General features: G+C 39.7%; 1 protein-coding gene across 1 annotated transcript; it reads left to right on the top strand.

The window, feature by feature from the left end:
- Nucleotides 1-1,808: 1,808 nt before the first annotated feature.
- LOC134813294 (uncharacterized) lies at nt 1,809-9,439 on the top strand. Its single transcript, XM_063820984.1, has 4 exons — nt 1,809-1,854; nt 1,986-2,197; nt 2,335-2,507; nt 8,281-9,439. Exons 1-4 carry the CDS (start codon nt 1,809-1,811, stop codon nt 9,437-9,439), a joined length of 1,590 nt encoding a protein of 529 aa, XP_063677054.1.
- The last annotated feature ends 1,733 nt before the right edge of the window (nt 9,440-11,172 follow it).

Here is an 11,172-nt window from a genome sequence, read left to right as displayed (position 1 = left end):
TGCAAGTCACATTTTCTTGGGAAAAAATCTAGATAACGAATTTAAATGCTTAATAATCCAAGTCACAAACTCAATGCAATAAACTTTGTAATATTTCATGGCACTCGAATTTACTAACCTTAAAGACAATGACTTACCCCAACCCCCTTACTTCAGTACTTTTGCTGACTAAAATATAGAATAGTATTATACATTTTTGAAACAAATTTTTGACGCACAAATTAAGTTGACGTCCATAAAATTGACGTCAAAGTTACCTGAAAAACGACAAAAGTGGTGTGAACTCCAATTGTTTATTGTAAATGTAGGTTTATAACCTACCAGGACGCGCGCCGAGTCGGACTCGTCGACGGTCCCGGGTCCTGGAATAATTGCTGCCAGCTGTTGTTCACGTGAGTTAACTTTGCTTTCTTAATCTTTGCTTTCTTAATCAGCAATAAAGTTACACTTGACCAGATGTTACAATAATAAATTAATTAATTTCAGTTACTACATTTATACACATGTTACACATGTTACACATGTTACACATGTTACACATGTTACACATGAGTTATTTCTTTTTACATTTCGCTCTCTTCCCAGGTGAAAAGTCGAGATAGGTGGGCTGGTAAACTTACATTCTCTTCCCAGGTGTAACCTAGCAACTGTAACCTAGCAACTGTTTCCGAACTGTTCGAAGGATCAAATATAAGAGCAACTGTTTCCCAGGTGAAAAGTCGGGATAGGTGGGCTGGTAAACTCACATTCTCTTCCCAGGTGTAACCTAGCAACTGTAACCTAGCAACTGTTTCCCAGGTGAAAAGTCGGGATAGGTGGGCTGGTAAACTTACATTCTTTTCCCAGGTGTAACCTAGCAACTGTAACCTAACAACTGTTTCCCAGGTGAAAAGTCGGGATAGGTGGGCTGGTAAACTTACATTCTCTTCCCAGGTGTAACCTAGCAACTGTAACCTAGCAACTGTTTCCCAGGTGAAAAGTCGGGATAGGTGGGCTGGTAAACTTACATTCTTTTCCCAGGTGTAACCTAGCAACTGTAACCTAGCAACTGTTTCCCAGGTGAAACGTCGGGATAGGTGGGCTGGTAAACTTACATTCTCTTCCCAGGTGTAACCTAGCAACTGTAACCTAGCAACTGTTTCCCAGGTGAAAAGTCGGGATAGGTGGGCTGGTAAACTTACATTCTTTTCCCAGGTGTAACCTAGCAACTGTAACCTAACAACTGTTTCCCAGGTGAAAAGTCGGGATAGGTGGGCTGGTAAACTTACATTCTTTTCCCAGGTGTAACCTAGCAACTGTAACCTAGCAACTGTTTCCCAGGTGAAAAGTCGGGATAGGTGGGCTGGTAAACTTACATTCTCTTCCCAGGTGTAACCTAGCAACTGTAACCTAGCAACTGTTTCCCAGGTGAAACGTCGGGATAGGTGGGCTGGTAAACTTACATTCTGGTTCGCTTCTGTAGCTGCTTCCTGTAGTCTACCTAACATGTGGAAATTTCCTTATCTGGTTAAGTAAGTAACTAACTGGATGGAAATCTCAGCTCCTTATATGGGCATCACGTGCTAGTTAGGTATCACGTGCTAGTTATGCATCACGTGCTAATTAGGCATCACGTGCTAGTATAGGGGTGAATGAGTTGTTGCCATGGTAACAATACCTAATATGTAATAATATTCAGGGGTGAATGAATCGCCGGTTAAAATAATATACAATCCCCCCCCCCCCTCCGGAAAATAACGCTATATTTTAGTAAACACGGTGGATTTACCTTCCTGATACCGTACGTTTTGGCTTTGGTTTTGATAGGGATGCCACTTTTAACCGTGGAGCTAACTATAGGTCAAATGTTTCAAGGTAAATATCAAAGTTATATCTATTTCTAAGGAAATAATGAACATGAGAGCAGTTTGAATGTGTTGTAACCATAGTTACCATAGTAACCATAGTAACCCTACTCTCCGCTCTGATAAACCTAACATGTGTAGGAGGAGCAGTTGAAGCGTTTGGGAACCTGAATCCCAGATTACGGGGAGTAGGAGTAGCCACTGTTATTGGAGGGTTTATTGTAGCCGTATACAATGTTATAGTGCTCGGCTGGAGTGGGATTTACTTTGTTAAAAGTTTCGATCCGATCAACAACAAGGTGCCGTGGCAAGATGAAGGGGTGGACAACTTTATCTCTGATTACGTTCTCAAGGTAATCTTATTTGTTATCAAGATCACTACTAGGTCACTAGGTTACTAGGTTACTAGGTTACTAGGTAACTAGGTTACTAGGTAACTAGTTTACTAGGTCACTAGGTTACTAGGTAACCCAGCCCACTAACACTTCAGAACACTACAATATCAGACAGCAGCATGGTTGTAAGTGGAAGAGTACTTCTTGCTGTGATAATCTGCTGGTTTCTCGTCTTCTTCTGTGTTTTCCGGTCACTCCGGAGCATTGGGGCTGTGGTGAAGATACTGGCTCCTTTACCAGTAGCAGTTCTTATAGGAGTTACTGTTAGGTTAGTAACAGTTCTTATAGCTTTACCAGTAGCAGTTCTTATAGGAGTTACTGTTAGGTTAGTAACAGTTCTTATAGCTTTACCAGTAGCAGTTCGTATTGGAGTTACTGTTAGGTTAGTAACAGTTCTTATAGCTTTACCAGTAGCAGTTCTCATTGGAGTTACTGTTACATGTGAAATATCATATGCCTATCTTAAAATATCTCCATAATAAATATCTTAAAAGTTCTTGCTGTGACAATCTTCTAAAGTTAAATTGGGAAAAACGTGGTCCATCTCGTGCGAACTTTCCTAATGACCAGGGTCTAGTACTTTAATAATAGGTACCAGTAATAGTTTTTATTTTTATTAGATTCTTTTAATATAACCTTCATGCCGAATTTGGCGTAAATTTGCTGTTAAAAGTCAAAAATAGTTAAAATAAGCATGTCCGCATTTAGCATTTTCTGATAAAGTAAACCTGCATGTATCGCAGAGTTGACAGGAACTCTTGAGCTTGCATTGACCGAATATAGTATTGTTTGATCGATCTTTCAACAAACCGTCAAACAACCGATTAACTTAAATTGAAAGACAAATATATCCCACGGCAATGTGCATGGTTATGGTTTAAACGACTTGTTTACCAACATAATCATATGCTATATATGTACTGTGATTTATGATTATTCTAAGAATCATGCCATCTCACCAGCATTTTATTTCCCACCGAATTTGAGCCTCATTATGTGGGCCTCAACAAACACTCTCAACGACACAAATTCTGGTATAACTTATACCAGCAACTATAAGGTTCAACACATCCTTGATGCTGAAATGGTTTGTTCACCAATTGTGACGGAAATCTGACTTTAACGGAACTGGAAGTTGGGGACTTAGTCTTTGCACCACACTTTTAAACTTTGAGAGAGGTTACCTGGAATAAATCTCAAAACGCCTGCATTTGCAATGACAATATTACACTTTGAATTTTATATGAATTTCTTTATTCATACAGTGTTTTGGTAGTCCAACTGCAGAAACAAATTTTCTTACTATACCCTTTTTCAACAAAGATAAAATAGCGCTCAGCAACTTAGGTGAATGAGAGATCACAGCTGATAGCTCGTCCAAAAATCTTCGGACAAGAGGACACAACACAAGGAAGGTGATTAACCATGTCAGAGCGGCTGACTTTCAGTGATATGAGAATATGATAAATGTGAACAAAAGTATAACTCATAAGGCAAAGACAAAATTAAAATATCTTTTATTAGAAACCACACTAATATAAGTAACAGCAGAAGCCGTACAATTTATTGTATGTGAAAGTATATAAGGTAGTACAATGAAATATCAATCAAGACAATACAGATCTTAGTAAGTAGAACCAGTGACACAAAATAGAGTGCAGAAAAAAAACTAATTATATAAATGGTTTTTCAACATCCGCTTGAAAAAGTTAGTATCAGTTATAAATATCTAAACATCAGTGAAAAAGTGTTATATGCAACCGGTGCATGGCTTGAAAAACGTCTAGACTCTAGATAATCAACTTTGGAATTTTTATTCTTTGGTATCTTGAGCATGAGACCGTCACCCGGTTTCTTCAATCATGGTTTTCTATTTCTACTACACTAACATCCAGTAAAGCTTGGAGGTAACCATGAGGTGCAGTACCGTGAACTGATTTGTGGGTTAATAGAATACTTTAAAGAAGATGTGTTGTCCTATAGAGTATAGGGAGTATGTGGGACTTCTTATAGAAGGGAACCAAGTCCGCGGTTCAGTCTTCTATGTTGTAAGGTTGTAGATGAAACGAACATAAGGGGCAATAGTTTTTAGGTTCATCATTGTCCAGCTACATCTCCTCTTCACGCTATTGATCTGACTTTCCATTTTAAAAGTTCCATCGAATTTAACACCTCAATTCCTAATAATAATAATATTGTGATTCTTACAGGGAACTTTGAAGATATTATGTTAGGTTTTTGTCAACAATCTCACTTAATGTCAAGAGGCGCCACTCTTGACTACGTCAAAGGTGGGCACTGAGACAAAATTTAAATATTTGTACGCCTTCGCAGTTCGCAGGCACTCTTCCGTCCGACAACTACACATGAGCTCTAAAACGTTTATTGTAAGAAATGTTGAAGTTTTCTAGCGAAAATATACGCCCTCTTATAAAAATTACCTAATCCCAAAGGGACGTAATTTGACAGGACGTTGCGTGAAGGGATATAATTCTGAAAACACATTATTACGAACGCTCGAAGGCATTTCAAAATCCTTTTAATTTTTTAATTTTTGTAACTCAGAATAACTGAACGAGAAGCCGAAGAAAGTGATGCCATTATGTGATTTAGGCTTTAGTCAATACTTTCTACTTATTTAACATTTAAAAAATTGTTTCTGTTGATCCAGTGATATGATTTAGAGAAGGCAGACGATAAGGACAGCAATGTTGCATTGCTATGTTGCATGGAAAAGTTATCCCAGTACTTAGAAAAAATACCTGTATATTCCAACAAGACGGGACTCCTCCACATTGCTCGCACGAAAGTTTGGCTTGGCTAATGGAGCATTTTGGAGAAAGACTGATCTCAAGAAAAGCAGACTTCAGCTGGCCTCCTTACAGGTCTGACCTGAATCTGACTGATTTATTTTTGTGGGGCTATCTTGAAGATCGTGTTTATTCAGATCCAGTCCCAAAAACATTAGATCAGCAGAAAAACAATATCAGAATGGAGGCTAAAAAGTAAAAAGTTGAAACTAGACAGTTTACATGGTAAAACGTGACAATTACAATATGCTAATTCCGAGGGTCCAAAACCTTTTATTATTATTATTATATGCAGAAAGGGGGCTTGGTTCGAAACATTGTTAAAATATTAGAGTTATTTTTGATATGCATTATAAAAAGTTATAATTTTTCAACAATTTAAAACAAAAATTAAACCATTTGTCTCATTTGTTAGATTTTGAGAGTCATCCAAAATTTTGACACGAGTCTTGTAACACCCTGCAGCTGTAGTCAAATAGAAGAAGTACGATTCACTAATCTCTTCTTTCTCTATCAAACTATAATGGATCTAATGCTAGTATTTTGACCTCAATGTGGCACAAATTATGATGCTTTATTATGCAAATTTTATTCTGTGATCAGTTCTAGAATTAGGGCCCGAGTCACTAAAACCTAGAGATCACTAGGTCACTGTAACTCAATGTACTGGTACAAAACGTCCTGAGGCTCGAAGCTCTGTGGCACGACATCCTGGGGACGATGGTTACCCAACTAGGCACTATAGCCCATTGATTACCTCGCACATGTTGGTATGAGGTTTACAACAATTATATTTTCAGTGAATGGGCCCATTTTATATAATTATATAATATACATTGCATTAGGACTCGAAGGGAAACACACAATGTTAGGCTTGAATCCTTCGTAAATAAACTACACTTTTAAAGCCTGTAAAACATTTTAGATAAGCACTCTATCAAGCAAAATTCATATAATCATCAAAATTCGGTGTGTCCAGTAAGAACTCTTCCGTATTATAGTATATATATTAGTATTTCCGACTCAAATGGGTGACATACTTCTCAAGTCGGTAAAGTGGTCCTCCTTTAGTAGCATGTACGAGTCTTGTTGGAGGTACTGTCTTCCTTTCAAGTTGTTCCTGAGACAGTTTGTGCACCTTGTAGAGTGAATATGCGTATGGTACTGAATAATATATCTATACAGTATACACTTCAAATGCGAGTGTATGGGGTGATACAGGCCGCTGCCCCCTAGTGATAAAGGCATCAAAGCAAGTTTTTGGGTATTTCAAACCGACTTGAGCAAATGGAACAGGCTGGCTGCACAAGTCTAGCCAGACAGGCGTACGTAGAACAACGCACACTCAATCTGCCATGGTACAAAGGTATAGAAGATCTCCGGCAAAGCCTTCAGTCAGTATCATCACGCAGGTTGACCTACCCCAACCAATTCAAAACAGCACTACGTAGTACTTTCATTAACTGTTTCGCAGGAGCGGCAAAACACCGAACGCCTTCTGTCTACTAACACGATCTAAAAGAACAGCTGAAAAAACGGACCTGAACCTGCAGCTCAGTTGGTAGAAGAGGTGAAAGGCTGGCGCCAGTTCCGAATGGTGCCTCATGTTCAACCATTGAACCGTAAATCACCATCTAACCGAAAAATACCTAGTCACGCCCTTTGTAAGCACCATATAGCCTGCTCTTATATCGTCAAAACCCGGAAGGTGCGGTATATGCCGAGCTACCAATTTGACCGATCATTGAAGATGAAAACACGTTCTCACGATTGTAGACTTTACGACGACCTGAGGCGAAACCCTATGTAGGAGCGGAACCAATACTCACCCAACGAGAACCTTTGCCGCCCTTCAAGAATCCCTAAATGATCTAGAACGAAACTTGATTCTTGATAAAGTTGAACCAAGCGAGGTTCCCCCGAGTAAGCAAAAGAAAAGGGAAGGTACTAACTACCATACTCGCATCACGAAGTGATTCGACAGTGGTTAATTTTCGGTCAGCTTTCACCATGTTTGTATCAGTGAATTGTTGTGCAGACTTAAGCAGACCCAAAGGACCGTTTTCGTCTACATTCCCAATCGAAAGCCACTCACAGATTTTAAACTTTAGATTAACCGTCACGAAGCATTTTTCAGGACAGGTCTTTACCACATGCACGGTTTTATTCGTTTTGACCTTCATTGACACTTCATTTTTTTGCATCCGACACCAAGTTTATTGTAATAATCATTTTATTTGAAACCTTGAAAAGTACAACTTTGAACTTGCATTTTTCGGCGAAGATATTGATTTCACATGACCTTTCATTTCTTCTAATCCTTCAGTGTTCATGACCTGCGACTTGACCTCTTCAATAAATGTCAATGAAAAGAACCGGTCAAATTGTCCCTCGAATTCACTGACTGTTGTTCAGGTACATAAAATCCTATGGATGAAACTTTAGTACCAGTGTCTTAGATTAACTTTTAGATAGCCAAGCTGTTTATGATTTTTTACTTTAATAGCCTAAGTTTTAGATTCAATAAACTTTAGAAAAAACGAAGCCTATGGAATGTACCTAATTCTCAATCTCCAAGAAAGAATCACAGTTACTTAACTAAAACATCCTGACGATTTAACCAAAAAATTGGTCAAAAAAACCCATACAGAAATCACCATTTAAATGACTACGTCAAAGTGGGCATAAACGAGACTCATCGACAGATACGACTGGATGGATTGGCGATTATTAAGACTAAGTTACTAACAGCCACTTTGACCCTAGTCAGTGTCCTAACATGGGGCACATAGAAGCGGCTAAGGAGTGACCTCAAGTTCAGGCTAATTGGCAACCTGCAACACCCCCCCTCCACTATTAAGATGCTGCGAGAGAGACCTCCCAAGAAAGCCCCATTAAGGTGTTTCATGAGCTGAATAGATTTCCAAGTATCAAGTCCTCCAAGTCTCCAGGCCTAGATAGCATCCCTCCCTCAGTTTGGAAGCTTCCCCAACTTCGTGACGACCTCCTCAGTTTCTGCAACAGGGCCTTAATTGATGGAGTAATCCCTGAAGCCTGGACAACGGCATCTATTATACCCATCCCCAAGAAAGGCGACCTGACCAACCCCGGGAACTATCGAGGTATCTCATTGGCTCCGGTTGCAGCGAAAGTTTTCAACAAACTCATCCTCAACCGGATTTACCCATACCTGGATCCCCTACTGCGGCCAAACCAAAATGGCTTCCGCAGAGGAAGATCTACCCTCCCTCAGATACTTGCCCTACGACGCATCCTAGAAGAGTGTAAAATCGGAAATCGATCAGCAGCTATCGTGTTCGTCGACTTTTCGAAAGCATTCGACAGTATCAACAGGGATGCCTTGTTTCACATCCTCTCCCTCTACGGCGTCCCTGCTCCCATAACTGATGCTATCAGGCTCCTGTATGACTCATCGCACTCCAGAGTCAAAACCATTGACGGCCTTACAGACTTCTTTAGAACACTCATCGGGGTCCTTCAGGGTGATACACTCGCTCCTTTCCTCTTCATCATCGTCCTCGATTATGTCCTTAGGAACTGCATGACTCTTGACCATGGCCTAACCATCATCCCCAGGCAAAGTCGGAGAGTACCTGCGGTCAGAGTCACAGATCTTGACTTCGCTGACGACCTAGCCTTGACTGCCGATACCATAGAGCAAGTCCAGCAACTGCTCTCGGATTTAGAGACTGCAGCAGCACATGTCGGACTTGCGATGAATGCTTCCAAGACCGAATACATGACCATCAACATTCCTGATGCTGCCCCCGTAAACTCAATATCCGGTTACCAGATCAAGCAGGTTGATGACTTCAAATACTTGGGCTCATATATTGCAGAGAGCAGGAAGGACTTCAACACCAGGAAAGGCATGGCTTGGTCAGCCTGTATCAAACTGCAGAAGGTATGGACCTCTGGCATTTCTGACCAGCTGAAAGTCAAGTTCTTCAGAGCATGCATCGAACCTGTTCTGCTGTATGGCTCAGAAACCTGGACCTTGAACAAGCAGTTTGAGAAGCGTCTCGACGGGTGCTACACCAGGCTCCTAATGAAAGCCAGGAATCTTTCATGGAAGAAGCATCCAACCCTAAAGCAAATCTATGGTGACCTCCCTTCCATCTCCACCATCGTTGCTCAGAGACGTGCCAGATTTGCTGGGCATTGCATGAGAGCTTCAGACCAGGTCATCTCTACCATCCTTCCTTGGCGGCTGCCACAGTTCAGGCGTGGGAGGAGACCACTCTCTTTTCTTGACACCGTAGCCAGGGACACAGGGTTGCGGGTAGAAGATCTCCGAACAGTTATGTGCGACAGAACTATCTGGAGACGTAGAGTGGAGGAGATTTCGATCGAGCATCGCCCAAAGTAAAGTAAGTAATTCCTTGGACTCATACTTTTAGTAGCCTAAGTTTTAGATTTTCTACTTTTAATAGCGTAAGTTTTAGATTTTCTACTTTTAATAGCCTAAGTTTTAGATTTTATACTTTTAGTAGCCTAAGTTTTGGAATTGTACTCGTATTCTCAATCTCAAGAAAGAATCACAGTTACTTTAACTAAAACATCCTGGAGATTTAACCAGACTGAAATTGGTCAACAATATCACCCAATATCAGAAATCACCATTTTAAATGACTACGTCAAAGGTGGGCAGTATACTGAGACATCATCCGAGAGATCGACTGGTTTGGCAGATTTTATTTTTAACTTAGTTATAACAGCCACATTTGACTCAGTCACGTGTCCAGTAAAACATGGGACATATGATGGAGCGGAGAGGAAGTGACCTCAGAGTCTCAGAGCAAATTGCAACCCTGCAATACCCCCCCTCACTATTTAAAGAGTGCTGCGAGAGAGAACCTCCCAAGAAAGAAATTAAAGGGTTAAGAAGCTGAAAGTAGACTTTCTGACGTAAGCTAAACCGTTTATAGCAACACGCCGATATATAGTCAAATATAAGTCTTTAAATTTCGTAGATGCTGCCTCTGTTCGATTTTGTGACCTTTTTTAGTAAAAATTTGTGCTTATCCGAATTTTTCATTGATTGGAGCTATTAAACAAGCTTTTATTGGATTCAAATGTGCAAGGTGTCACAAAAAAGAACCAGAATAACCATTTGAGTGGGCAATTTTGGACAGAACGATTCAAAAAAGTTTTTAGGGCCCTTTTGATGGTTAGGAAGCGGGACTTAGACCGCTTCCAAAAGATAATGTGTTAGTATAACACTATTACACAACAAATCTAAGAGAAATACTAATATATCAGCCAATAAGTCTCCTCTTATCATGCATCTTCGTGCACACAATGCATATGCATACTATATGATTACCTGTCCAACCAGACGTCGGACCATTGAAACCAATTTGAAGTATAATCTGATGTAGTTATTAGTTACAATATATTAATATCTCACATGTTCGCTACTGAGCTTTGAAAGTATTAAGTTTATGCTGCACAACAGTGCTTCAGAAATACTATTCTACTTTATAATGAAAATGTCACTCTATGTTATACTTATATAGTTATATACATCAAACTGTGTGGTAGTAACTTTGGAATTGGTTCATGACACCCCTTGAAGCAGTAGGATATCAAAAAGTTGTGATAGAACACGATAAATTCAAAACACTCCTACCATATTTCATATTTGATATGATCACTTATCCGGAACATGTTATAACACACGTACAACAGTAGAATCGTGAAGGTCAATATTTGCTTCTTTGATTGATCTCTTCACCTTAATAATAAAATGATATTTTATCTTTTAAGAGTATCATCATTTACTCTCTATTTCTCGAATCGTGGACGCATGTTGAAAGAGAAAGCACAATTTTGTATATATCTGGTCAATGAATTATTTGCAAATAAACGTCGTTTACCATCGACCAGTTATATTTACAATTGGATTGTAAGTAGTAAGCTGCTACCGTACTATGCTTACTCGCCGTCGGATTTCTATTACTTGCTTCCAAACCTAAGAGTAAGGGCTCTGCATATCCGTGCATTCACCGTAAAGATATTGATCGGAAAAAAACAGTCGGTATTATGCTTTTGTACTGAATTTAATTCTGTACAAAAATACGATGAGCTGAATATTCTTGG

Source organism: Bolinopsis microptera, chromosome 3 (assembly GCF_026151205.1).
Source record: "Bolinopsis microptera isolate Bmic1 chromosome 3, MBARI_Bmic_1.0, whole genome shotgun sequence".
Taxonomy (NCBI): domain Eukaryota; kingdom Metazoa; phylum Ctenophora; class Tentaculata; order Lobata; family Bolinopsidae; genus Bolinopsis; species Bolinopsis microptera.
The sequence above is the reverse complement of the archived record's forward strand: the minus strand, read 5'-3'. Positions and strand labels throughout refer to the sequence as shown.

What these genes read in the sequence shown, in the direction of transcription:
- LOC134813294 (XM_063820984.1), top strand. Translation starts at nt 1,809, where the DNA reads ATGCCACTTTTAACCGTGGAGCTAACTATAGGTCAAATGTTTCAAG. An exon ending in TCTCTGATTACGTTCTCAAG is followed by an intron (nt 2,198 to 2,334) that starts GTAATCTTATTT and finishes CTAACACTTCAG; the next exon opens with AACACTACAATATCAGACAG. An exon ending in CTTATAGGAGTTACTGTTAG is followed by an intron (nt 2,508 to 8,280) that starts GTTAGTAACAGT and finishes TGGCTTCCGCAG; the next exon opens with AGGAAGATCTACCCTCCCTC.